The sequence below is a fragment of the Rhinatrema bivittatum genome, chromosome 5, assembly GCF_901001135.1.
Source record: "Rhinatrema bivittatum chromosome 5, aRhiBiv1.1, whole genome shotgun sequence".
In the NCBI taxonomy this organism is placed as follows: Eukaryota; Metazoa; Chordata; class Amphibia; order Gymnophiona; family Rhinatrematidae; genus Rhinatrema; species Rhinatrema bivittatum.
Window position 1 is genome coordinate 9,791,330 of NC_042619.1, and position 27,067 is coordinate 9,818,396.

General features: G+C 47.1%; 2 protein-coding genes across 3 annotated transcripts in view; both read left to right on the forward strand.

Annotated features, from left to right (window-relative positions):
* Window positions 1-3,346: 3,346 nt before the first annotated feature.
* LOC115091788 (gastrula zinc finger protein XlCGF8.2DB-like) overlaps window positions 3,347-27,067 on the forward strand; it is a 32,739-nt gene continuing 9,018 nt past the window's right edge. Inside the window, exons 1-3 of one of the 2 annotated variants that reach the window (XR_003856816.1) lie at window positions 3,347-3,400; window positions 21,286-21,399; window positions 22,845-25,403. Coding sequence is in view for 1 of the 2 variants with exons in the window: in XM_029601999.1 (XP_029457859.1) it covers window positions 3,367-3,400; window positions 21,286-21,399; window positions 22,845-23,827 (1,131 nt within the window). In the remaining variant the exon portion in view is untranslated. Of the gene's footprint in view, window positions 3,401-21,285; window positions 21,400-22,844; window positions 25,803-27,067 lie in introns of those variants that run through there. The other variant, XM_029601999.1, reaches the window with a different exon arrangement.
* On the forward strand, window positions 23,847-24,903 carry LOC115091643 (gastrula zinc finger protein XlCGF26.1-like). Its single transcript, XM_029601807.1, has 2 exons — window positions 23,847-24,246; window positions 24,668-24,903. The coding sequence occupies exons 1-2, from the start codon at window positions 23,847-23,849 to the stop codon at window positions 24,901-24,903; spliced, it is 636 nt and encodes a 211-aa protein (XP_029457667.1).

Genomic DNA, 27,067 nt, shown 5'->3' on the forward strand with positions numbered 1-27,067 from the left:
TATGCCAAAAAGTTATAAAAAAAGAGTTTAAAAAAAGAAACTGCAGTTTGCTGCACTAACATGGAAGGATCCATCCGAAGAAAATAGGATAAAATATAAATATTGTCAAGGTAAGTGTAAAACATTGATAAGACAGGCGAAGAGAGAATTTGAAAAGAAGTTGGCCATAGAGGCAAAATCTCATAATAAAATCTTTTTAAAATATATACGAAACAAGAAACCTGTGAGGGAGTCAGTTGGACCATTAGATGACTGAAGGGTTAAAGGGGCTCTTAGCAAAGATAAAGCCATTGCAAAAAGACTAAATGAATTCTTTGCCTCCGTGTTTACTAATGAGGATGTTGGGGAGATACCAGTTCCGGAGATTGTTTTCTGGGGTAATGAGTCAGACGAACTGAACGATATCACTGTGAACCTGGAAGATGTAGTAGGCCAGATTGACAAACTAAAGAGTAGCAAATCACCTGGACTGGATGGTATGCTTCCTAGGGTATTGAAGGAACTCAAAAATGAAATTTCTGATCTATTATTTAAAATTTGTAAACTATCATTACAATCATCCATTGTACCTGAAGACTGGAGGGTGGCCAATGTAACCCCAATATATAAAAAGGGCTCTAGGGGCGATCCGGGTAACTATAGACCAGTGAGCCTGACTTCAGTGCTGGGAAAAATAGTGGAAACTATTCTAAAGATTAAAATCATAGAACATATAGAAAGACAAGGTTTAATGTAACACAGTCAACATGGATTTACCCAAGGGAAGTCTTGCCTAACAAATCTGCTTCATTTTTTTGAAGGGGTTAATAAACATGTGGATGAAGGTGAACCGGTAGATGTAGTGTATTTGGATTTTCAGAGGGCATTTGACAAAGTCCCTCATGAGAGGTTTCTAAGAAAACTAAAAAGTCATGGGATAGGTGGTAATGTCCTTTCATGGATTGCAAACTGGTTAAAAGACAGGAAACAGAGAGTAGGATTAAATGGTCAATTTTCTCAGTGGAAAAGGGTAAACAGTGGAGTGCTCAGGGATCTGTACTTGGACCGGTGCTTTTCAATATATATATAAATGATCTGGAAAGGAATACGATGAGTGAGGTTATCAAATTTGCTGATGATACAAAATTATTCAGAGTAGTTAAATCACAAGCAGATTGAGATAAATTGCAGGAAGACCTTGTGAGACTGGAAAATTGGGCATCCAAATGGCAGATGAAATTTAATGTGGATAAGTGCAAGGTGTTGCATAGAGGGAAAAATAACCCTTGCTATAATTACACAATGTTAGGTTCCATATTAGGTGCTACAACCCAAGAAAGAGATCTAGGTGTCATAGTGGATAACACATTGAAATCGTCTGTTCAGTGTGCTGCGGCAGTCAAAAAAGCAAACAGAATGTTAGGAATTATTAGAAAGGGAATGGTGAATAAAACGGAAAATGTCATAATGATGAGACCGCACCTTGAATACTGTGTACAATTCTGGTCCCCGCATCTCAAAAAAAGATATAATTGTGATGGAGAAGGTACAGAGATGGGCAACCAAAATGATAAGGGGAATGGAACAACTATTTCTCCCTCTGTGTGTGTGTGTGTGTGACATCACTTAAAGCAGGTAGGATTAGGAATCGCCAGGCTCGCCTGTAGTTTCATTTGGGGCTGAGGTGAGGTCTCTGCTCCCTGTAGTTTCTGTGGGAGGATCTGTAGCAGCCCCGCTTGTTCTGCTTCGCAGTCTGCACCTCCCTCCCCACTCTCCTCCCCCTCTGTCATCAGTGAGCGCCTCCCTCCCCACTCTCCTCCCCCTCTGTCATCAGTGACCACCTCCCTCCCCACTCTCCTCCCCCTCTGTCATCAGTGACCGCCTCCCTCCCCACTCCCCTCCCCCTCTGTCATCAGTGAGCGCCTCCCTCCCCACTCTCCTCCCCCTCTGTCATCAGTGAGCACCTCCCTCCCCACTCTCCTCCCCCTCTGTCATCAGTGAGCACCTCCCTCCCCACTCCCCTCCCCCTCTGTCATCAGTGACCACCTCCCTCCCCACTCTCCTCCCCCTCTGTCATCAGTGACCGCCTCCCTCCCCACTCTCCTCCCCCTCTGTCATCAGTGAGCGCCTCCCTCCCCACTCTCCTCCCCCTCTGTCATCAGTGAGCCCCTCCCTCCCCACTCTCCTCCCCCTCTGTCATCAGTGAGCGCCTCCCTCCCCACTCTCCTCCCCCTCTGTCATCAGTGAGCGCTGGCAGGAGGAGGAGGGGGAGGAGCAGCTCTGCTGTAGGGAAAGAGCCCGGCAAGGAAGGGAGGAAAAAGACTTTCTCTCCTGCAAGAGAGGAGCTCCCAAGGCGTTTCTAATCTGCTTCAGGGACCCCCAGAGAGAGGAGAATGCCTGCAGGAGCTGCTGCTCAGGTAGGAGATTGCAGGCAGTGCAGAGGCAGACCGGGCTTTAATAGCACCAGACCAGAGCTGGGCTTTGGGCTCCCTGTGTGAGAAATTGTTACTCAGGATCCAGCACTTGAGATTGCAGGCACTGCAGAGGCAGACCGGGCTTTAATAGCACCAGACCAGAGCTGGGCTTTGGGCTCCCTGTGCTGAGAAAGCTTTAGATGAATCTCTCCCTCTGTAAATTAATTGCCCCATTTCACCTAAGGTAGGGCTTTTGCCTCTCCCCGTACAGAGCGGGCAGGTGGCTGTGATGGGCTGAGGGAGGCGGGGCCTTCAGTCCTCTCCCAGTGCATTCTGGGACAGACCACAGTGAGAGGGAGGGGCAAGAGGAAGGAGGAGGGGGATTTAAAAACGAATGAGAAGAGAAAGCAAAGAATTGCTGCGCACAAACTATTCAACTGCTGAAAGAAAAGAATGGAAAACCTTTAATTAAACAAAACATGAAAAGCTTGCATTCTAAATATAAACGCACTTTTTGGGTATCATAAGTAATTCACTGCATGCAAAGTAATAAAATCACCCAGAACCTCCCCCGTTACTGCCAGGGACACCGGTGGCCTTGCCTGAGATTAATCCTGGTAGGAAAGGCTGATGAGGAGGGGTTTTCAGACCCTTAAACCCTGATCTCAGCCCAGGAGTGCAATAAACCCTCAGTCAGAAAGGGGCTGGGGGAGACTTTGCTGGGTCTCCCTGCTCCGGGTCTGGGGGTGAGAAAGCAGAAGAGTAACTCTGTTCTCTGCCCGGGACTTCCACACCCAGGGAAACCTCTGCTCCTGCTCTGCTGAGCCCCAGCGCTGGGAGCTCTCCTGATGGACCTCATGCAGAAGGGTTTGTGTTTCAGGTGCCAGTGACCTTTGAGGACATCGCCGTCTATTTCTCCCAGGAGGAGTGGCAGCGTTTAGAAGAAGGGCAGAAGGAGCTGTACAAGGAGGTGATGAAGGAGAATTATGAGACCCTGAGCTCGCTGGGTAAGGGATCATTTTACAGGTTTATTAGCAGTGAATTCTGAGTGTGAGGGCACCTGGTGTCACCTGGTGAGAACGTGAGAAAGAGAGCGAGGGCTGCAGGGGTCACTTTGCTTCCTGTCACCTGTAACCATGCAGCAGATGCAACATGACCAGGGGGTAAAAAGTAACATGGGGCTGTGTCAGGGGGTTATAGTGAGGGTAGAATGGATGTCACGTGGGGCTGTGTCAGGGGGTTATAGTGAGGGTAGAATGGATGTCACACGGGGCTATGTCAGGGGTTATAGTGAGGGTAGAATGGATGTCACACGGGGCTATGTCAGGGGTTATAGTGAGGGTAGAATGGATGTCACACGGGGCTGTGTCAGGGGTTACAGTGAGGGTAGAATGGATGTCACACGGGGCTGTGTCAGGGGTTATAGTGAGGGTAGAATGGATGTCACACGGGGCTGTGTCAGGGGTTATAGTGAGGGTAGAATGGATGTCACACGGGGCTGTGTCGGGGGTTATAGTGAGGGTAGAATGGATGTCACACGGGGCTGTGTCAGGGGGTTATAGTGAGGGTAGAATGGATGTCACACGGGGCTGTGTCGGGGGTTATAGTGAGGGTAGAATGGATGTCACACGGGGCTGTGTCAGGGTTATAGTGAGGGTAGAATGGATGTCACACGGGGCTGTGTCAGGGGTTATAGTGAGTGTAGAATGGATGAGCTCAGTAACCTTCAATCCAGTTGGACCTCTGACAGGAGATCATCTTGCTGGTGGCTGAAGAGGATCAGTAAGAATTTCTTTGGTATATTCCTTATTGTTTGTGTGTCTGTTCTAAAAAGCAAGGCAAGAGTAGGTAATAGCTTAGAGTTTGCCTGTGTTTGTCTTTCCCTCCCTTCCACCCATCTCCCACCCACCCCTAGCTCATCCTTTGATTTATAGAAAGGAGAAACTTTCACTTTAAAAATCAAGTAGGCTGTTATCTAAAACACAAGATTACCCTAGCCCTTATCAAGAGTTCAATTATAACCTTGTAGGTCACTACCAGATTAATGGTGAATATACCAATACATTTAAGGGTCTCTTATTTACACATTCTTATTCCCTTAGCAATCTAAACTTAACTAAGAATGCAATAAAATTAACATGAAGGCAGCAATCCCACAGCAAGAGGGGGGCTTCCCAGTCTTTTGCATCGAGTGTCACATGTATGATTTTTTACCCACCGGTGAGAAGTTGTACATGTGCATGCGATGCAAAGAGCTCCTGGCTCTCAGAGAACGAGTCCAATCTCTGGAGGCTAGAGTGGCAGACCTGGAGGAGCTGAGGCAGACAGAGAGGTATATAGATGAGACCTTCAGGGACATAGTAGTCAAGTCCCAACTTCAGACTGGCAGCCCTGGTGCTGCCTTGGAGGAAGAAGGTCTCATAATGGGAGAGCACCAACCAGGTGTAGCAGGAAAGGATCCTGTAGCAAGGACCTGCTCTCCAGGTGATGCATTGTCCTCTCGCACCAAGGATATCTCCCCAAAGCCTGCTGCCCAGGAGGGAAGGTTTTAGTAGCCTTGCGGGGAGGCCTAGTAAAAGGGAGTTGCAATAGTCTAAGCTTGAAAATATAAATGTTTGTAAGACAGTGCAGAAGTCTTGTATTGTTAAGAGGTTTTAGTTGATGTAGAATTCTCAACTTGGCATAACCAGATTTGATTAATTTGCTTATTTGCTTTTTCATAGTGAAGTTCTCATCCATCTGAATTCCAAGGTCTCGTACCTCATCTGATGGTGTAATATTTATTGGTAATTCCTAACTTTAGGGTTGTGGTTTGAGTGTCAAGTTGTCTCTCTTTAGCCATATAATTTCCGTTTTTTTGGTGTTTAGAGTTCGTTTCAGTTGGGATCGTTTTTGTTGTATGGCCCTCATGTATGTTGACAGAGTTGCCACAGTTTTTTCTCAATGATTTGCGAAAGGCATGTAGAATTGTATATCGTCTGCATATAGGAAGAATTTGATTCCCAGATTTGTTAGTAGAGTACATATAGGTAGGAGATAGATGATGAAGAGAGTGGCTGAGAGTGCTGAAGCTTGGGAGATGGCTGTATTGATCGGAAAGGTGTCTGAGATTTGGTTACCTAGTTTGACTTGGAATGACCTATCTTTTAAGAAGGAAGAGAACCATTTGTAGACATTTCCACCTATTCCAATTTTGTTCATCTGGTGGCATAGCAGGGAGTGGTCTACTGTGTCGAATGCTGCTTTTAAATCTATTAGAACCAGTATATATGATTCATTCTTTGCAAAGCGATGTAATCTTACATCGCTTTATTCTCTACCACAGAGAGAGGATAACTGGCCTTATAGGTCAGTTAAAGAGATGAGTACGGTTTCTGTTGAGCAGTTTTTTCTGAATCCAAATTGGTTTTGGTATAGTATATTATTGTCTTCAAGGTGGTTTCCTATTTGTGATAAGGCTGCTTTTTCTAGGACCTTTGGGATGAAAGGCAGGTTTGAGATTGGTCAGTAATTGTCTCAGACATCGATTCTGCCAATTTTGTTTTTTAGAATTGGTTTAATCGCAGCTTGTTTAGCCCCTGTCAGGGACTAGTCCTTCTGCAAGTGAATGATTTATTATGGTTGTGACTATTGGGGTTATTACGCTGTTTACTTTTTTCAGGGTACTTGCTGGAATAGGGTTTAGTGGGTGGGTCACGGGTTTCATTTTAGTGATTATTTGGTTTACTTCAAGTTTCGATACTGTGTGGATGAGTTCCATTTCACTTGGATAGATTGAATTTCTGGTTCTTTTGCTGGTTGGTCAGGGGGAGAATTGTGATTTGAGTGTACTGATTTTGTTTAACAATGAATTAGCATATTCATTGCATGATATTATTGAGAAGTCGCAGTTGTTTGAGATGGAGGAAGATGGATCCTTGATTAGGTTTTTCAAAGAGTAGTTTTGAGTTAAATATTACACCATGAATCTGTTTTGCATAGTATTGTTTTTTTCGCTTTATTTATATGTTCATGGTATTTAGTTAATAGTGATTTGCATTTTTCTAGATATTCATTCGAGTGTATTTTTTCTCCATTGCTTTTCAGATTTTCTCAGGGTTTGTTTAGCATGTCATAGCTCTTCGCTATACCAAGGTTTCTTTTGTTTAGTTGTGTGGCCTTCGTTTTGGAACGTTTTTTTCCTGGATTGGGTAAAGATATCGGCTATTTCATTGATGATTTTTTTTCCCAGGATTCAAAAGATGAAGAAGCGCTATTGTAATTGTTATGGTTTCGAGGTGTTTGAGTGGATTCTTGGGTACTGCGGAGATGGCCACTCCCACGGGGAGGAGCCCCATGAGGAACCGCAGTACTAGGCCAGACTCTATACACGCAGACACAGAGGATTTGTGTTTATTATACAGCTTGGTGGAACTTCCCGGGGGGGGGGGGGGGGGGGGGGGGGAGCAATGAGGTAACCCAGTAGAGTAGTCCAGGGGTCCTCGGCAGAGGAGACCCGTCCCACACTCCAATGATGGTAGGCTGTGCTGGGTAGAAGAGAGAGTCCTGGATGTAGACTCACAGTGCTGAAGCTGGAGGTGAGACAAGCTGACAAGATTAGTTTACTCACTGAATACATAGCTGTATTTGTTGAAGAATTTGGCAGGCAGAAGTAGTTGGTTGCAGGCACCAAGGCAGGGAGAGCAGGCCCTCGAGGAGCAAGTACCTGGTATCCCAGATAGATACCTGAAAGAAAGCATAGGGTCCCTGAGGAGCGGGTACCCAGGTTAGAGGTAAATGGCCCTGGAGGGCAGAGAGATCTTCCAACGGCAGCAAGGAAGTGGCAGAGTAGCTTAGACCAGAGGCAAATCCAATCCTTGCTAACTCAGTTTGTTAGCAAACAAAGGGCAGGCTAAATACTCGGATGGCATGATGTCATTCGTAGGGGCCACCCCCAAGGTTCCCGCCATGACGTGGATAAAGACGTAGGTGGTGTGCGTGCGCGCACCCTAGGAGGCCCTCAGGAGAAACATGGCGAACACCGTCGCCATCGACGTTCCAGGGACACTGGAGAGAGCGGCATGATGACGCGGCAGCAGCTATCTTCCCAAGGCTAGTGGAGAGAGAAGGAAGAAAGTTGAGGCACAGAGGTTGAAGCCATCTGAGACCGACGGACACAACAGTACCCCCCTTCAAAGGGCCCCCTCCAGACCCTATACCTGGTCTTGGTTTTTGAGGATGCGATCAATTAAATTAATGAAACATCTCTTTGTCTATGATATTAGCCAATGGTTCTCAAGAGTTTTCTTCTGGTCCGTATCCCTCCCATAACAGGAGGTATTCCCAAACTCTGCCTCTCTTTCTTACATCAAGGATGGCATCAACCTTGTACTTGATGTCTTCTTCTGCATCAACAGGAGTAGGTTCAGGAGTCTTGGTGGAAAACTCGCTAAGAACAAGTGGTTTCAGCAGCGAAACATGGAACGCATTATGAATCTTCATAGCTGGAGGAAGTTTCAGACTGTAGGTGAGTGAGTCCAGTCGTCGGAGGATGGGAAAGGGTCCGACAAAGCATGGATCAAATCGAGCAGATGGAAGCTTAAGTCTCAGATGTTTGGTAGACAGCCAGACTTTGTCACCAGGCTGGAGTTCACGAGCCTTACTTCGGTGAGCGTCATAGCCTTTCTTTTCTTTTTGTCCTGCTTTTTGGAGCATCTCTTTAGTCTCTCTTCAGAGCTGCTGTATATCTTTGGCAATAGATTGAGCTGCCAGGGTCGACACTGAAAGTGGAAGTGGTAAAGGTTGTTGTCCGTAGACCACTTCAAAAGGTGTAGATCCAGTAGATGATGCTGGATGCGAATTGATGGCGAATTCAGCCCAGGGCAACAGTTCAGCCCAGTCATTCTGTCGTGTACCAACATAGGCGCAGAGAAACTGTTTGAGAGTTCTATTCATTCTCTCAGTTTGGCCATTCGACTGAGGATGGTACGCAGAGGTGAAGTCAAGTGTGATGTCGAATTTCTTACACAAGGCTTTCCAGAACTTGGCTATAAATTGGCTCCTCTGTCGGAAATAGTGGGCCGGATTTTAAAAGGGTTACGTGCATAAGTTATGCATGTAACCCTCTTAAAAGGCCTCTGCGCGTGCCGAGCCTATTTTGCATAGGCTCGGCGGCGTGCGCAAGCCCCGAGACATCCTGGGGCTTGCAAAAAGGGGCGGTCAGGGGCGTGGTCAGGGGGTGTGGTGTCGCATTCAGGGCGTGTTCGGGGGCATGGGGGCGGTCCGCGGGCGTGGCCGAGTGCCCCGACACAGCGGCCTGTGTCGGGGCCTGCCGCGCCAGAAGACAGTCGGCGCACGCAAAGGTCCGCCTGCCTCAAGCAGGCGTAACTTTGCTGACAAAGGTGGGGGGGTTAGGTAGGGGAAGGGAGGGAAATCGGCCGCTCCGATTTTGGAGCGGCCTCGGAGGGAACAGGCAGCGCGCGCAGGGCTCGGCGCGCGCAAGTTGCACAAATGTGCACCCCCTTGTGCGCGCCGACCCCGGATTTTATAAGGTACGTGCGGCTATGCGCGTATCTTATAAAATCCAGTGTACTTTTGTTCGCGCACGCGCTGTGTTTTAAAATGTACCCCAGTGTGTTTTGGCATGCCATGTAGGAGAAAGATGTGACTGATGAATAGTTTAGCAAGTCCCATGGCTGAAGGCAAGCCCGGGAGAGCCACGAAGTGAACCATCTTCGAGAATCGATGCACTGTCACCCAGATGGTATTGTAACCTCCAGAAAGTGGCAAGTCCACCACAAAGTCTGTTGCAATGTGGGTCCAGGGCTCATCTGGTACTGGCAAGGGTTGAAGCAGGCCCCAAGGACATCCGGGCGGAGGTTTCTGTCTGGCGCAATTGGAACAGGAAGCTACGTACGCAAGAGTGTCTTCCTTCATGGTGGGCCACCAATAGTACTTCTGTAGCTTAGCCAGTGTTCGCCATTGACCAGGGTGTCCGGCCAGTTTCTAGTCGTGAGCCCATGCTAGCAATTTCTTTCTTAAATTGCGAAGTACAATGGCCTAGATACTTCACTTAGATGCAGTTCCAGCACTGCTAACTACATTGATGGCGAGGATGGAAGGGAAATTGATCGATGGCAGGGGTGAAAGGGAAAATAATCGATGGCGGGGGTGGAAGGGAAATAGAACAAAAAAGTCACTTACAAAGGACAAGAGTAACAGATAAGTATGGGGGAAAAAAAAAGTGAAAGCTTGCTGGGTAGACTGGATGGACCGTTTGGTCTTCTTCTGCCGTCATTTCTATGTTTCTTTGTTTCTATGTTTCTTGCCTGCAAGTACCAGATGTGTAGCTGTCAGAATAACTATTTTCAGGTCGATGATATGCTGGGGTTCATCAGATACATCTTCAGAGAGAAAAGAGCGAGATAGAGCATCCGCTCTGACATTCTTATCACCAGGGCGATATTTCAGCACAAAGTCAAATCTGTTGAAGAACAGGGACCATCTCGCCTGACTATGGTTTAGGCATTGAGCGTGAACAAGGTACTCCAGATTTTTATGATCAGTAAAGACAGTGATCTGATGTTGTGCACCTTCAAGCCAGGGGTGCCATTCTTCGAATGCCATCTTTATTGCCAGCAATTCTGTATCCCAAATGCCACTGGTATTATCCCTAATGCCACTGGCAAGAAGCGTCATGAAAAGAATGAACAGGGGTGCAAGATTTTAGAGTCACTGGTCTGGCTTAGTACGGCTCCTACACCAATGTCAGAGGCATCGACCTCCACAATGAAGGGTCGTGTGGGGTCCGGATGGCGGAGACACGGTTTGCTTGAAAAGGCATCTTTTAACTTCTGAAATGCTGTCACGGCTTCCGTAGACCAAGTGGCAACATTGGCTCCCTTCTTAGTCATCGCTGTTAGTGGAACAGTCAATGAAGAGTAATCTTTGATGAAGGTCCTGTAGTAGTTTGTAAATCCCAAAAATCATCTTAGAGCTTTTAGGCCAGTGGGTTGTGTCTATTTTTTAAAACTCTCAAGTTTCTGAGGGTCCATCTGGAAACCTTTGTTTGAGACAATGTACCCTAAGAAGGGCACGGATTCCTTGTGGAATTCGCATTTAGTCAACTTGGCGTATAAGCGGTTCTCAAGAAGTCTCATTTGACATCCTCCTGGTGGGATTGCAGGTCCTGTGAGAATATCAAGATGTCGTCTAGGTAGACAACAACACATTGGTAGAGTAGATCATGCAGAATGTCGTTCATCATGTTTTGGAAGACGGCCGGAGCGTTGCACAAGCCGAAGGGCATCACCAGATAGTCAAAGTGTCCATCCCGGGTATTAAAAGCCGTCTTCCATTCATCGCCAGAGCGGATGCAAACTAAGTCTTGTTCCAGTCTTGTTCCAGCCTTGTTTCAGAGTCCTTCTGTTCCAGTATCTGTCTGTCCTGTCTCCTCAGGAAATACTTGCTGCCTGAATCACATAACGTAAATCTAGGGGGGGAGGGGGCAACAAGGGTCCACTCTCCCGGAAGGTTCACATAGGTGGTGGTCTCAGGTATCCAATCACGGACCAGTCGTAAATTGCAGGCCAAATTGTATAACCCCATGTCTGGGATCCACAGGCCACCCCTCCGCCATTGCACCTTCAAGTAATTAAAGGGGATTCTGGCCCTCCTACCATGCCAAATAAAACTCCGCAACCCCTTTTCTAAACTGGTCAGATCCCTACGCTTGAACACCAAAGGCAGATTCTGGAATAAGTAAAGCCATCGAGGGAGAATCACCATTTTATACATTAATATGACCGCTTAGAGACAGGGGGAGGGATTGCCAGGGCGCCAGCCGTTAATGAGTATTAGCAAGTAATCGAGTGAGGTTTGGTGAGTAAAGGCGAGACAAGTTAGTAGTAAGCCAGATTCCCAAATACTTTACCTTCCCCTGTGCCCATTGAAGGGGAAAGTGACCCTCCCATTCATCCCGGTCTGTTAGAGGGGCGGCTAAGGCTTCAGACTTATCAGTGTTAAGTTTGAGGCAGAAAAAAGACCAAAATCTGTGAAAATCTGTAGGAGAGCTGGGAGAGATGCCATGGGGTTAGTTAGGAACACCAATATGTCATCTGCAAAAGCAGCATATTTGAAGGCTTCAGTGGTAAAACGGACTCCCCGTACTGCTTGGGCCTGCTGAATTGTGCATAAAAGGGGCTCAAGCTGCAGGAGAAACAGTAGGGGAGACAGTGGGCAACCCTGTCGGGTGCCCCTACTCACCACAAAACTCTCTGATCGCGACCCATTGGCTACAATCACAGTGGATGGAAAATGGTATAGTACATGAATCGCCGCCAAAAAAACCCAAACTCTCAAACCCCATGTGCTGGAGAGTATGAAAAAGGTAGTCCCATTCGACCCCGTCACATGCTTTTTCAGCGTCGGAACTTACTATAAAAAATGGCTCACTGGCATGAGTACAAAGAGCCATGGCCGTCAGAACTCTCCTAATATTAGTAAGACCATATCTGTTCCGCACAAAGCCCACCTGACCAGGATCTATTAAAGGGATAGGCGCTCAGCTAGAATCTTAGCTAAGAAGTTTTGATCTTGATTTAATAAGGAGATGAGTCGGTAGGCCGTGGGGGATAAGTGGTCCTTCCAGGGTTTGGTTATGAGAGTAATATGTGCGTATTAGTGTGAGGGGGGTAAGAACCTGTGGATATAATGGCATTGAAAGCATTAGTGAGGGGGGAAACCAGTAAGTCCATCAATGGCTTGTAAAATTCTGCAGTGTAACCATCGGGGCCAGGAGCCTTAAAACTTTTTGCCTACCAAATAATTTGCCATAATAATCTTCCAAGATAGGTTGATGTAAACATTGATTTTACGTCAGGTAATTTTACGAGGTAAATTAAGCGAGGAGAGAAACTGAGAACAAGCCTGAGGATCCCAAGACTCCGACTGGTATAAGTTTGAGAAATAATTGCAAAACAGTTTCAAAATGGTCGGCGTATCAAATGCCCATCCCCCGTTTGTGTTTCGAAGAGCAGGGATGTAACGGGAACTCCATTGTGTTTTAATCAGATTCGACATCAACCTGCCTGATTTATTACCAAATTGGAATAATTTGTATTGATAATAAATTAAACTTTTTTTTGCCCACGTAGCAAAGTGTTAATAGAACTTACTAGGAAGTAAGCAAGTAACAAACAAAAAAAGACGACGGGGAGAGGGTGTGCAGCCCGCTGAGGCTCGGGTTGTGCCTGTTGGGGGTGGAGGACTGGGAGTACCACGGCTCCTCCCCAGTGGTGGCTGCCGCTGCTTGCTCCACGTTTGAGGAGGAGGAGGAGGACGACTGTGACACGGAGCCAGTGTGGGTCCTGCTGTGTGCACTCGGAGGAATTGCCTTTTGAGGGAGAGGAGAAGGCAGAGTGCAGCATTGCTCTTCCCTACTGATCGGGGAATGGACGTCCAGACGATTCACGTGAGCCGGACGTACGCTGTCGGAGGCTGCCGTGTGCTAAGGGGGGGAGGGGAAGAAAGGTGCCAGAGGGTTGAGAGTGACCACTCGAGCGTGGTGATGCTGCTCCTTGTTCTGTCGGACCAGGGCCGGGCCGTGTGCATGGAAATCCATGTTGGAGTGGGAGTAAAGGCCCTGAGGGCGTGCCAGCGAGGCTGGAGGGCGTCGGGAGAGTGCAGCCTGTGGCAGAGGGATGTGTAAGGCGAAGCTGGGGGGGGCAGTGAGGGAAGGAGGACATGGATGGAGCTGGGATCCCGTTCCCAGCTGGCCTGAGGAATATCTTACCTCCAGCCCTATCCCGCTGAGCCCGCGGCCGCTCCATTAACCTCCTCCAGGCCCCCGCCTTCAGGTCCTCAATCTATAGGGGCAGAAAGCAGGACCCCGGTTAAGAGTGAGCTGTTCCTATCAAGGTGAGCATCCTACTGATAAATTTCTATGGACTGTGAATATTAACGAAGGACACTTTCCTCTCTCCACTAATAGCACCGCCCCCATGCATGGCCTGACCCTCTCCACCCCTGCCCCAATCCCCCTTCTTGCCCCTCTAGTACTCACCCATGCATGACCTGATCCTACCCATCCCCTCACCCCCATTCATCTTACCCCATGCGGGTAGGAGGAATCTCGGCTGAATGCCGTCCTCAGCTCCCTCCATGCTTTCTTGTTGGTGCAGAGGTCCTGGTGGACTCTGGTGCCACAGGGACACCACGTGACGAGCAGGCCTTGGCATGGTTTTGTGTCCTGCACCCCTGCGGATCTGGAAGTTGTGTGTGAGTGGAGGAGGCGGGTAAGCTGTTCGCGTACGTGTGCAGATAGCAGGCCCGCAGCTTTGCATTTAGTGATATTTCCACTTTCAGCAAAATGTGCCTAATCTGGCAATCCATGTAAAATCCCTGTGCTTTGGCATTTGCACTGGATTGACCTCTGTTGAAAATAGGACACTGGGCTCGATGGACCCTTAATCTGACCCAGTCTGGCATATCTTATGTTCTTTTGTCCTCAGGGGTTTCTCCATAGGCAATAATTGGATTCATTTCTATCTCCCCCATCCCCTTCCACTAAGAGGAAGCTGTAAGGCTCCGGCAGGCCCTCCTATAAATAAGTCTTCTTCAAGCCCCCTGGGGGGAGGAGAGCATCCCCCCCCTCCGCTGCTGCATACTTAGCTGGTAGTAAGTAGTAGAAAGTAGTAGTGCAGTTAGTGTAGCTGGGTTCAAAAAAGGTTTGGATAAGTTCTTGGAGAAGTCCATTAATGGCTTTTAATCAAGTTTCTTAGGGAATAGCCACTGCTATTAATTGCATCAGTAGCATGGGATCTTCTTAGTGTTTGGGTACTTGCCAGGTTCTTGTGGCCTGGATTGGCCTCTGTTGGAAACAGGATGCTGGGCTTGATGGACCCTTGGTCTGACCCAGCATGGCATGTTCTTATGTTTTTAAAGTGGGGAGGGTGAAACTGGTCTCGGTTTGGTCTTGGGGTGGTCAATGTTCAGCCTTTGGTTGTGGATTGAATTGAATGGCTCTTGAGGTAGAGGGGAACAGTCAGTGGGGAGAGACCAATTTCTATCTGACCATCGTCTTCAGCCATTATCAGCTCCGTCTGACATTCCTTCCTTTCCATCTGTCACCGGCCATCAGATAGGGGGCTCCACCTGACATGTCCTTGTTAGAGCTGCCCTCGGCCATCAGGTGGAGCAGGATCACAGGATCACATCCTTTCTCAGTGCTCTGCCCTCCCCCAGGCTCCTTCTCACTATTCAGGGTCTTTGGGTGGGAGGGGTCACAGTATCACATCCTTTCTCAGTGCTCTGCCCTCCCCCAGGCTCCTTCTCACTATTCAGGGTCTTTGGGTGGGAGGGGTCACAGGATCACATCCTTTCTCAGTGCTCTGCCCTCCCCCAGGCTCCTTCTCACTATTCAGGGTCTTTGGGTGGGAGGGGTCACAGTATCACATCCTTTCTCAGTGCTCTGCCCTCCCCCAGGCTCCTTCTCACTATTCAGGGTCTTTGGGTGGGAGGGGTCACAGGATCACATCCTTTCTCAGTGCTCTGCCCTCCCCCAGGCTCCTTCTCACTATTCAGGGTCTTTGGGTGGGAGGGGTCACAGTATCACATCCTTTCTCAGTGCTCTGCCCTCCCCCAGGCTCCTTCTCACTATTCAGGGTCTTTGGGTGGGAGGGGTCACAGTATCACATCCTTTCTCAGTGCTCTGCCCTCCCCCAGGCTCCTCACTATTCAGGGTCTTTGGGTGGGAGGGGTCACAGTATCACATCCTTTCTCAGTGCTCTGCCCTCCCCCAGGCTCCTTCTCACTATTCAGGGTCTTTGGGTGGGAGGGGTCACAGTATCACATCCTTTCTCAGTGCTCTGCCCTCCCCCAGGCTCCTTCTCACTATTCAGGGTCTTTGGGTGGGAGGGGTCACAGGATCACATCCTTTCTCAGTGCTCTGCCCTCCCCCAGGCTCCTTCTCACTATTCAGGGTCTTTGGGTGGGAGGGGTCACAGTATCACATCCTTTCTCAGTGCTCTGCCCTCCCCCAGGCTCCTTCTCACTATTCAGGGTCTTTGGGTGGGAGGGGTCACAGTATCACATCCTTTCTCAGTGCTCTGCCCTCCCCCAGGCTCCTTCTCACTATTCAGGGTCTTTGGGTGGGAGGGGTCACAGTATCACATCCTTTCTCAGTGCTCTGCCCTCCCCCAGGCTCCTTCTCACTATTCAGGGTCTTTGGGTGGGAGGGGTCACAGTATCACATCCTTTCTCAGTGCTCTGCCCTCCCCCAGGCTCCTTCTCACTATTCAGGGTCTTTGGGTGGGAGGGGTCACAGTATCACATCCTTTCTCAGTGCTCTGCCCTCCCCAGACTCCTTCTCACTATTCAGGGTCTTTGGGTGGGAGGGGTCACAGTATCACATCCTTTCTCAGTGCTCCCCCCTCCCCCAGGCTCCTTCTCACTATTCAGGGTCTTTGGGTGGGAGGGGTCACAGTATCACATCCTTTCTCAGTGCTCTGCCCTCCCCAGACTCCTTCTCACTATTCAGGGTCTTTGGGTGGGAGGGGTCACAGGATCACATCCTTTCTCAGTGCTCTGCCCTCCCCCAGGCTCCTTCTCACTATTCAGGGTCTTTGGGTGGGAGGGGTCACAGTATCACATCCTTTCTCAGTGCTCTGCCCTCCCCCAGGCTCCTTCTCACTATTCAGGGTCTTTGGGTGGGAGGGGTCACAGTATCACATCCTTTCTCAGTGCTCTGCCCTCCCCCAGGCTCCTCACTATTCAGGGTCTTTGGGTGGGAGGGGTCACAGTATCACATCCTTTCTCAGTGCTCTGCCCTCCCCCAGGCTCCTTCTCACTATTCAGGGTCTTTGGGTGGGAGGGGTCACAGTATCACATCCTTTCTCAGTGCTCTGCCCTCCCCCAGGCTCCTTCTCACTATTCAGGGTCTTTGGGTGGGAGGGGTCACAGTATCACATCCTTTCTCAGTGCTCTGCCCTCCCCAGACTCCTTCTCACTATTCAGGGTCTTTGGGTGGGAGGGGTCACAGTATCACATCCTTTCTCAGTGCTCCCCCCTCCCCCAGGCTCCTTCTCACTATTCAGGGTCTTTGGGTGGGAGGGGTCACAGTATCACATCCTTTCTCAGTGCTCTGCCCTCCCCAGACTCCTTCTCACTATTCAGGGTCTTTGGGTGGGAGGGGTCACAGGATCACATCCTTTCTCAGTGCTCTGCCCTCCCCCAGGCTCCTTCTCACTATTCAGGGTCTTTGGGTGGGAGGGGTCACAGTATCACATCCTTTCTCAGTGCTCTGCCCTCCCCCAGGCTCCTTCTCACTATTCAGGGTCTTTGGGTGGGAGGGGTCACAGTATCACATCCTTTCTCAGTGCTCTGCCCTCCCCCAGGCTCCTCACTATTCAGGGTCTTTGGGTGGGAGGGGTCACAGTATCACATCCTTTCTCAGTGCTCTGCCCTCCCCCAGGCTCCTTCTCACTATTCAGGGTCTTTGGGTGGGAGGGGTCACAGTATCACATCCTTTCTCAGTGCTCTGCCCTCCCCCAGGCTCCTTCTCACTATTCAGGGTCTTTGGGTGGGAGGGGTCACAGGATCACATCCTTTCTCAGTGCTCTGCCCTCCCCCAGGCTCCTTCTCACTATTCAGGGTCTTTGGGTGGGAGGGGTCACAGTATCACATCCTTTCTCAGTGCTCTGCCCTCCCCCAGGCTCCTTCTCACTATTCAGGGTCTTTGGGTGGGAGGGGTCACAGTATCACATCCTTTCTCAGTGCTCTGCCCTCCCCCAGGCTCCTTCTCACTATTCAGGGTCTTTGGGTGGGAGGGGTCACAGTATCACATCCTTTCTCAGTGCTCTGCCCTCCCCCAGGCTCCTTCTCACTATTCAGGGTCTTTGGGTGGGAGGGGTCACAGTATCACATCCTTTCTCAGTGCTCTGCCCTCCCCCAGGCTCCTTCTCACTATTCAGGGTCTTTGGGTGGGAGGGGTCACAGTATCACATCCTTTCTCAGTGCTCTGCCCTCCCCAGACTCCTTCTCACTATTCAGGGTCTTTGGGTGGGAGGGGTCACAGTATCACATCCTTTCTCAGTGCTCCCCCCTCCCCCAGGCTCCTTCTCACTATTCAGGGTCTTTGGGTGGGAGGGGTCACAGTATCACATCCTTTCTCAGTGCTCTGCCCTCCCCAGACTCCTTCTCACTATTCAGGATCTTTGGGTGGGAGGGGTCACAGTATCACATCCTTTCTCAGTGCTCTGCCCTCCCCAGACTCCTTCCCACTATTCAGGGTCTTTGGGTGGGAGGGGTCACAGTATCACATCCTTTCTCAGTGCTCTGCCCTCCCCAGACTCCTTCTCACTATTCAGGGTCTTTGGGTGGGGGTGGGAGGGATCACAGTATCACATCCTTTCTCAGTGTTCTGCCCTCCCCAGACTCCTTCTCACTATTCAGGGTCTTTGGGTGGGAGGGGTCACAGTATCACAGGTTTTCAATGTTCCCCATTCTCACTATGACAAGTTTCTTCAGCCATCTCTGTATCTCCAAATATGCAGTCAGATGTCTCACGCTGCTTCATAATTCAGCACAATACATCGCTCACCTTACATAGTCAATAGGAGAGGCAGAGGTGCAATAAAGCTTCCTTGAGATAATGAGGATTGGGTGTAGTGAGATGGACGTAATGATGCATTGCATTATTCACAGAGGGAGCCCAATTATAAAGATGTATTAAGAGGGTTTTCATGATTTGTGCAAGACACACAGGGTCTCTCAACTGTGCCTCATTATTCAAGGGTTTGAATCATTTTGTTCATTGATATCAGCGAATATTTCTGTACTGTAAATTTGTCTAATTCTAAATTTGTGCTTTCCTATTGTGTAGGCAGATGGACTCAGAACCAGTGGGTTTATGATCCCCTGCCAGCAGATGGAAATGGAGCAAGTTGATGTCACAGTGTGTAGGGCTCTGCAGTGACCCCAGCCTGCCAGTATTCTCAGTCTCCAGCAGATGGTGGACGTGCATCTCCCTATGGGGATTGCGTAGAGTTTTTTGGAAGGATAAATTCTAAATTCAGGAAAAGGAAACCCCGCTCTCCTGTGATGATACCTAAAGGTCCCCCCAGAACCCCCAGAATTCCTGAGGCGATTTCCGTGGTCCCTCAGAGGTGTGCCTTGGTCTGGTGGCTGGATTTTCCGGCATGGACTTAGCTGGTAGTTCAGCTGAAAGGCAGAGGGTGCAGGATGCCAAGCGCGGCGGTGATGCCAGATGCCCTCTCCCCCCGCAGCCGGAGACTGTCTCTGTACTCAATTGGTAAGAGCTGAGTTCAGGTATTTATTTATTTATTTATTTAACATTTCTTGGCCGCCATGCCAACGTTCATTCCCGCTCACATTGGGGTTGGGGAGACGGGGCAGCCGGGCGGGTTGAGCAGCCCCTGGTTGGCTAGCCCCGCACTCACACTTTGTTCTTGCATGCTGCGTGGTAGGCCGCAGCAGTCGGTTTCATGAGCTCTTGTGCGTTTGCTGCTGCCCTCTATAGCTCAACGGTGGCACAGTGCATCGGCTCTGTGCACGCATTGTGCGCTCGGTTTTTGAGCGTGCTTTTTATGCACACATACCTTTCTTATGTGCTTAACTTGGCGCACAGGTTGTGCGTGCGCCTTGCCACTCTTTCTTCTAGGCGCTTATTTTTTGGATACATTTCATTTTTGAGTGTGAGCCGTTCCGATGCACGTTTACCGCAGTAACGGTGCTGGTAAGGAAGAAGCCTAAGCGTCTTCCTATATGTGTTGCCTGTCACATTAGAGCTTCTCAGCCTGACCCGGCTTCTAACCTGTGTCAGCGATGCTCAGACGCTCAGGGGGAGTTGTCTTCCTCGGATTTTGCTAAACCTGGCTCTTCCTATTCTGATGATGGGTTGGTCATGGCCTTGACTTGAGGGACACCAGGCCTTGGTTCTCCCTTGACTGGCTCTTCTGCTGGCGAGGGCAGTTCTGTGGGACCAGCTCCAGTTTCTTCTGGGCTTGGTCTGGACCATGCTGCTTTTTCTTGGGTGGAATTTTTTCAAGGCTAGGTCCAATAAAGCAAATCGGAAGGCGGTCCCACGTAGCCAAGGCAGAAAAAACAAAGAGACAACCTTATGCCGTGGAAAGATTTTATTAATATATTCTAATAAAGAGCCCGACTCCGGCCGAGTTTCGCCAATTAAGGCTGCATCAGGGGCTAAAAATATAAGATTGAAACATTTTTTAAAATCAAGTAATTAAAATAATTAAATAATTATATCTATATAATTCATAAAAAATTTTTCATAAGAAATTTTTAACTGACATGACTTCTGATGGCAAAGAAATTACATAGGCATACGCTTATGTGGTAACAATTGTCAAGTCTAAAATAAAATTATGCACAGTTAAAAATTAAATCTGACAATGAATCATATATTTAAATAACTCAAAGTTTAACAAAACTCAAAACATTTTGTTGTAACGGATTAAACAAATCCTAAGGTTATATTTAGAAAGACATCCTCTATTATAAAATGTACATCTCATAGAAAGGACTACATAAACAAACCCTTCCGTGGTAACAATGTATCAATATGTAATAGAGTTGTATACAACTGACATTTAGCAACATCATGTGTATAAAAAAAACCACAATTTAACAATACCAAAGATACTTAGTTGCAACAAATTTTAATTTTTCCATCTCTCTCTCTGTATATATATCTGTCATGAAAGGTTTACATCTTTATGGCACTGTGAATAATACAGATATCCAATTTCTGAGTTCAAAATTTGGTTCAAAATTAATTTCTAAAGAACAGAGACAGACTCCGATTATTTACCTTGATCATACAGACAACTCTCTCCGCTTCACAGACTGACAGTGTCAGTGTATTTCGCTCAAATTATGTTGCTCAAGAGTGAAACAAGAATAGAGACGATGAGTCTATGCAACATATCAGAAATGTATAGTTACTTGCTATAAAGATACTATATAACAAAGATTAGCGTTATGTAACTAATTATTATTGTCAGTACGAATATCTATCATTTATTCATTAACTCCATATCAAAAGCACCAAAAAAACTCTATTCTAAACATTAAGGAAAAAAACTCCTCTTTTAATAAAAACTAGGGAAGAGGAAGATAAATTACTTCATAATTCTTTATACTTCAAAACTATCAACAAAGGTTCGTATAGTGAATCCTCGTCATGTTTAGTTTCGTGCATTTTTAAAGAAAACATATATAAACAGATCCAAATTATGAGGTAATTTATCTTCCTCTTCCCTAGTTTTTATTAAAAGAGGAGTTTTTTTCCTTAATGTTTAGAATAGAGGTTTTTTTGGTGCTTTTGATATGGAGTTAATGAATAAATGATAGATATATATTTTATTAAATTCAAAAATATTTTTTGTTGAAATTTTCTACTTTTACTTAAAACAGTCCTCCATCAATGAAAAATAGACTCTTAACCAATTTTTGCTTTTCATATGACAGCCCAACACGGCCAGTGTTTCACTCTTAAGCTTCTTCAGGAGCATATGAGAAAATGTGCAAATAAGAGTCTTTCTCCCATTTATCAAGACATAGCGTCTTAGCAAATGTAAGAGTCTCTCTCCCGTTTATCAGGACATAGCGTCTCAGCAATTACAACCGGAACAGTTGCTTTTGAAGAGAATACTGGCAGGCTGGGGTCACTGCAGGGCTATATATACTGTGACGTTAGCTTGCCCTCTGTCTTATCTGCTGGCAGGGGAGCATAAACTCACTGGTCCTGAGTCCATCTCTCTACATTAAAGAAAACAAAATTATCAGATAACTAATGTCTACATTATCACACCCAAGGTAATAGTGAGATACTCAGTCTAAGGATAATAAAGCACTTATCTCCTCCCTGGAACAGGCTCTCTGACTGTCACTCCGGATATTATATCCCACATTGAGCGAGGGGAAGAGCCGTACATCAGGGAGGAGCCGGGAACAGAGGAAGGAGAAAGAGGACAACTCAGGTGCTCAGGTAAATCCAGGAATAAGAGGGACTGGTGTAAAAATGCTGAGAGTTACCACCCAGGAAAGAGATCTAGGCATCATAGTGGATAACATATTGAAATCGTCGGTGCAGTGTGCTGCGGCAGTCAAAAAAGCAAACAGAATGTTGGGAATTATTAGAAAGGGAATGGTGAATAAAACGGAAAATGTCATAATGCCTCTATATCACTCCATGGTGAGACCCCACCTTGAATACTGTGAACAATTCTGGTCGCCGCATCTCAAAAAAGATATAATTGCGATGGAGAAGGTACAGAGAAGGGCAATCAAAATGATAAAGGGAATGGAACAACTCTCCTATGAGGAAAGACTAAAGAGGTTAGGACTTTTCAGTTTGGAGAAGAGACGGCTGAGGGGGGGATATGATAGAGGTGTTTATAATCATGAGAGGTCTAGAACGGGTAAATGTGAATCAGTTATTTACTCTTTCGGATAATAGAAGGACTAGGGGGCACTCCATGAAGTTAGCAGGTAGCACATTTAAAACAAATCAGAGAAAATTATTTTTCACTCAACGCATAATTAAGCTCTGGAATTCATTGCCAGAGGATGTGTTAAGGCAGCTAGTGTAGCTGGTTTTAAAAAAGGTTTGGATAAGTTCCTGGAGGAGAATCCATAAACTTCTATTGATCAATAGGGAATAGCCACTGCTTGTTGACAGCACTAGTAACATGGGATCTATTTAATGTTTGGGTATGTGTCTCTTGGATTGGCCACTGTTGGAAAGAGGATACTGGGTTTGATGGACCTTTGGTCTAACCGTATGGCAATTCCTATGTTCTTATGTTCCTATGTTGAGGAGTGGGAGCTGCAGAGACCCCTTCCCAAGCCCCTCTGGGGATCTCGTTAATCGCTGACCTGGTTCTGATCTCCCTGCGTATCTTGTACAAGCCTCACTGCTTACACTGCTCTCGCTGTGGCCTTCACCCTTCTTTACACTCCCCCCACTCCCAGCTGTCAGCCTTCCAAGCTTGACCCCTGCACGCTATTACTTCTCTTTTAGTCACCACCTCCCTTCTATATCACAACCTAAGGATCAACCTCCTGCTTTTACCACTGCCCTCTCTTTGGAGCCAGTTGGGTAACCTTTCTGTTTTCAGGAGAGCTTGATCCAGTCCTGGTTTTATCCCATTGCATGCATGCTCAGTATAAAGCTCCCTGTGTTACTGTTTTCCTCTGTACAGGAACAGGAAGTGCTTTAGCTGCCTCTCCTGGTCACTGTTTTAGGTCGTGTCCCAGGATCAGAGGTTCTGTGCTGGAGTCTGGAATCTCCCAGTGGGGAATTCTCTCCATCATTAATTGAAAATCCTTTCTTCCCTGCTCACCCTGACCTTCCCTTACATCAGAGCCCTTCACGTCTCTGGAGCGTCTCCAGCAAACAGAATAATGACTTTGTGTTTTCTTTTTATATAGGAAATGAGGATCCCAGAAACAGTAATCCAGAGAGACATCACTGGAAGCTCACTGATAACGAGGAAGTAAAGAAGATTTTATCAGATAGAGAGAGAGAGGAGACTTCTCCATGTGCTGTCTGTGGGAAATATTGTATCTCAGAAAAGAAGCAAAAGAATTCAACAGCAGACTCAGCCACCGATTGTAGTGTGTGTGAGGAAAGTGCCTGCAATATCACAGGTACAAGGGAAGAGCAGAGATACCAGAGAACAGAACAAAGATGTGCCTGTGATGCATGTGAGATTCACCTCAGGGATCCTGTAACTCTGGAATCACAAGAGAGACCAAGCACTGAGGAGAGACTGTCTACATCTACAGACCATGGGAAAACCTTCAGTCAGGAGGGAGAGCTACAGGAAGAAGAGAGAACACACACTGGAGAGTGCAGGAATGGTTTCAGTAAGAAAGGAGCTCATGTACATTATAAAATCCATACAGGAGACAGAGCATTTCCATGCACTGAATGTGATAAAAGTTTCATTACAAAAGCAAGCCTAACATCTCACCAGAAAATCCACACAGGGGAGAGACCATTTCCATGTACAGAGTGCAGTAAAAGTTTTATTCGAAAGACAGACCTCATAATGCATCAGAAAATCCACACAGGAGAGAGACCATTTTCATGTACAGAGTGTAGTAAAAGCTTTAGTCGGAAGGCAATCCTTACAAATCACGAGAAAATCCACACAGGGGAGAGACCATTTAAATGCACTGAGTGTAGTAAAACCTTCACGTGGCTAAGTTCCCTCCGAATCCACCAGAAAATCCACAATGGGGAGAGACCTTTTTCATGTACGGAGTGTAATAAAAGCTTCATTCTGAAGAAAACCTTGGCAAGTCACCAGAAAATCCACACAGATGAGAGACCATTTTCATGTACGGAGTGTAGTAAAAACTTTAAGAGAAAAAAAAACCCTCCAAATCCACCAGAAAATCCACACTAGGGTGAAACCATGGACAGATATGGAATGTGGTAAAAGTTTCAGTCAGAAGGCACCATTCATAAACCACCAGAATATCCACACTGGTGAGCTATCTTTTTCATGTACTGAGTGTAATAAAAGCTTTAGTTTGAAGTCAACCGTCAGAAACCATCAGAAAGTCCACAGTAGAGAGAGACCATTTAAATGTGATGTGTGTAGTAAAGCCTTTAAATGGCAGAAAGACCTAAAAACCCACCAGAACATCCACACTGGTGAGATTTCTTTTTCATGTACTCAGTGTAGTAAAACTTTCAGTTGGAAGTCAACCCTAAAAAACCATCAGAAAGTCCACACTGGGGAGAGACCATTTAAATGTGCTGTGTGTAGTAAAATCTTTAAGTGGCAGAAAGACCTGAAAACCCACCAGAACATCCACACTGGTGAGAGATCTTTTTCATGTACAGAGTGTAGTAAAACCTTCATTTCGAAGTCAGCCCTCAAAAAGCACCAGAAAATCCATTCTAGGGAGAGACCATTTTGATATATTGAGTGTAGTAAAAACTTTAATCAAAAGACACATCTAACACACTGGGGAGAGAACTTTTAAATGCACTGTGTAGTAAAAATTTCACATTGCAGAAATCCCTCCAAAACCACCAGAAACTTCACACAGGGGAGACACCATTTTCATGTATACCATGCGGTAAAATATTCATAGAGAAGTCTTATAAATCACCACCAGAAAATCTACACTGGGGAGAGACTTTTGTCATATACTGAATGTGGTAAAAGCTTCAAGTGGAAGACAGCCCTCATAAACCACCATAAGAACCACACTGGAGAGACCATTTTCATATATAGAATGTGGTAAAAGCTTCAAACAGAAAACGGCTTTTGCAAATCACGAGAAAATCCACACTGGGAAGAGACAATTTTCATGTCCTGAGTGTAGTAAAAGCTTCAATCAGAAGACACATCTCACAAGTCACCAGAAATTCCACACTGGGGAGAGACCATTTTCATGTACTGAGTGTAGGAAGAGCTTTAAGTGGAAGAGTGACCTCCAAAACCACCAGAAAAACCACATTGGGTTGTGATCTTCTTCATGTACTGAATACAGTAAAAGCTTTAATGATAAAACATCTCACAATCCACCAGAAACCCCAAACTAGGGAGAGACCACAGTTTTGTGAAGCATGTAGTAAGCTTTAATAGGAAGACAAACCTCAGAAAATGCCAAAGACTTTACACAGAGGAGAGACAATTTTCATGTCCAGTGTGTAGAAGAAGTTTCACTCAGAAGACAAACCTCAGAGAGATTGATAATTGCAGCACGGGGTAGTGGACTATATTCGAGATGGGGTCACAGCCAGCACAGAAAACTCTATTAAAATGGACAAATGCAAATTCTGTGGGAAAGAACTGGAAACAGCCAGAGAGTCCTACCAATAAGTATTCTAGGCCAGAATTAAAGGAGAAAAATATTAACCCCTCCTGGGAAAAAACAAACTCATTACATGTGAGATTTCAGTGAAGGATGAGTACCTGGAAAGGGTGAGGACATCACAAAGAAGCTGACGTTTGCTACACTAACAAGGTGACCTGCTTTACAGAGGAGATTGCTAAGGGGATAGGAGCAACCGCTTTTACCAAGTTCTTTCTGTTGTTAGTGCCTCTGTTATATGTAAACCTTCGAAAAGACTGGAATACTGAGTGCATCTGTAATGCTTGTCAGTGTTTGATGGATGCTATTATTTTATGTCTTGGAAAAATTCAAGGCACAGGTGAGTTCATCCAGATGAGGCTGACTCTGAGATATGCTCATCTTACTACTTTCTTGAGGTACCCTCTTACCCTACTGGTAAGCTCACATAACTGCTGTTTTCCTAGCGTGTAGGCAGATGGACTCAGGACCAGTGGGTTTAGGTTCCCCTGCCAGCAGATGGAGAAGGAGCAAGCTGACGTCACAGTATATAGGGCTCTGCAGTGACCCCCAGCCTGCCAGTATTCTCCGTCTCCAGCAGATGGTGGACGTGCATCTCCCTATGGGGATTGCTTTTTGAAAGGAGAAATTTGAAATTCTAAATTCAGGAAAAGAAAACCCTGCTCTCCTGCAGTGATACCTAAAGGTCCCTCTCCCAGTTGAGAATTCCTGAGGTGATTTCCATGGTCTCTCAGAGGTGTGCCTTGGTCCAGTAGCTGGGTTTCCTGGTATGGACTAAACTGCTTAAATCAGCTGAAAGGCAGCGGGTGCAGGAGGCCAAGCGTGGCGGTGACAGCAGATGCCCTCTCCTCCCCGCAGCTGGAGACCGTCTCAGTACTCAGCAGGTAAGCACTGAGTTTAGGTAAGTTTTAAAAAATAAAAAGAAAGTTTTGCCCTGAATCAGAGACAAAGGAGTTTCAGGACTTCCTCCGGTCTCTGTTCTCGGCGCACCGTGCCAATGTTCGTTTCCGCTCTTGTTAGGGTTGGGGAACTGGGCAGCCTGGAAGGTTGAGCGGCCCCCGGTGGGCTAGGCCCAGCACTTAGGCTGTTTTCTTGCATGCCGCGTGGTAGGCCATGGTGGCCGAGTTTGCATGGTCTGCTGCCCTCTAGAGGCGGTCAGTGTGCCCAGCGCGTCAACTCTGTGCACGTGTTGTGTGCTTGGTTTTTGGGTGCACTTTTTACACGCACAAACCTTTTTATGCGCTTAACTTGGTGCACAGGGTGTGCATGCGCCTTGCCGCATTTTCTTCTAGGCGCTTATTTTTTGGGCACATTTCATTTTTGATTGCGAGCCGTTCTGATGCATGTTTACCACATCAATGGTGCTGGTAAGCAAGAAGCCTAAGTGTCTTCCTATTTGTGTTGCCTGTCATGTTAGGGCTTCTCAACCTGACCTGGTTTCTAACTTGTGTCAGTGCTGCTCAGATGCTCAGGGAGAGTTGTCTTCCTTGGATTTTGCTAAGCCTGGCTCTTCCCATTCTGCTGATGGGTTGGTCACAGCCTTGACTGAAGGGACGCCAGACCTTGGTTCTCCTCCGCTGGCGAGGGCAGTTCTGTGGGACCAGGTCAGTCCCTTCTGGGCTTGGTCTGACCCCGGCTGCTTTTTCTTGGGTGGATTTGTTTCAAGGCTTACAGGCCTTTCTTCAGGCGCATCCTCCGCTTCCCTCATTCCTGTCCAGTTGGACCCTCAGCCAGTGGCTCCTTCCTCTTATGCTCAGTGCTGGAGCTCGCCTTGGCTCCCTGCATGAATCCAGTTGGCACTGATGATGAGGTTGATC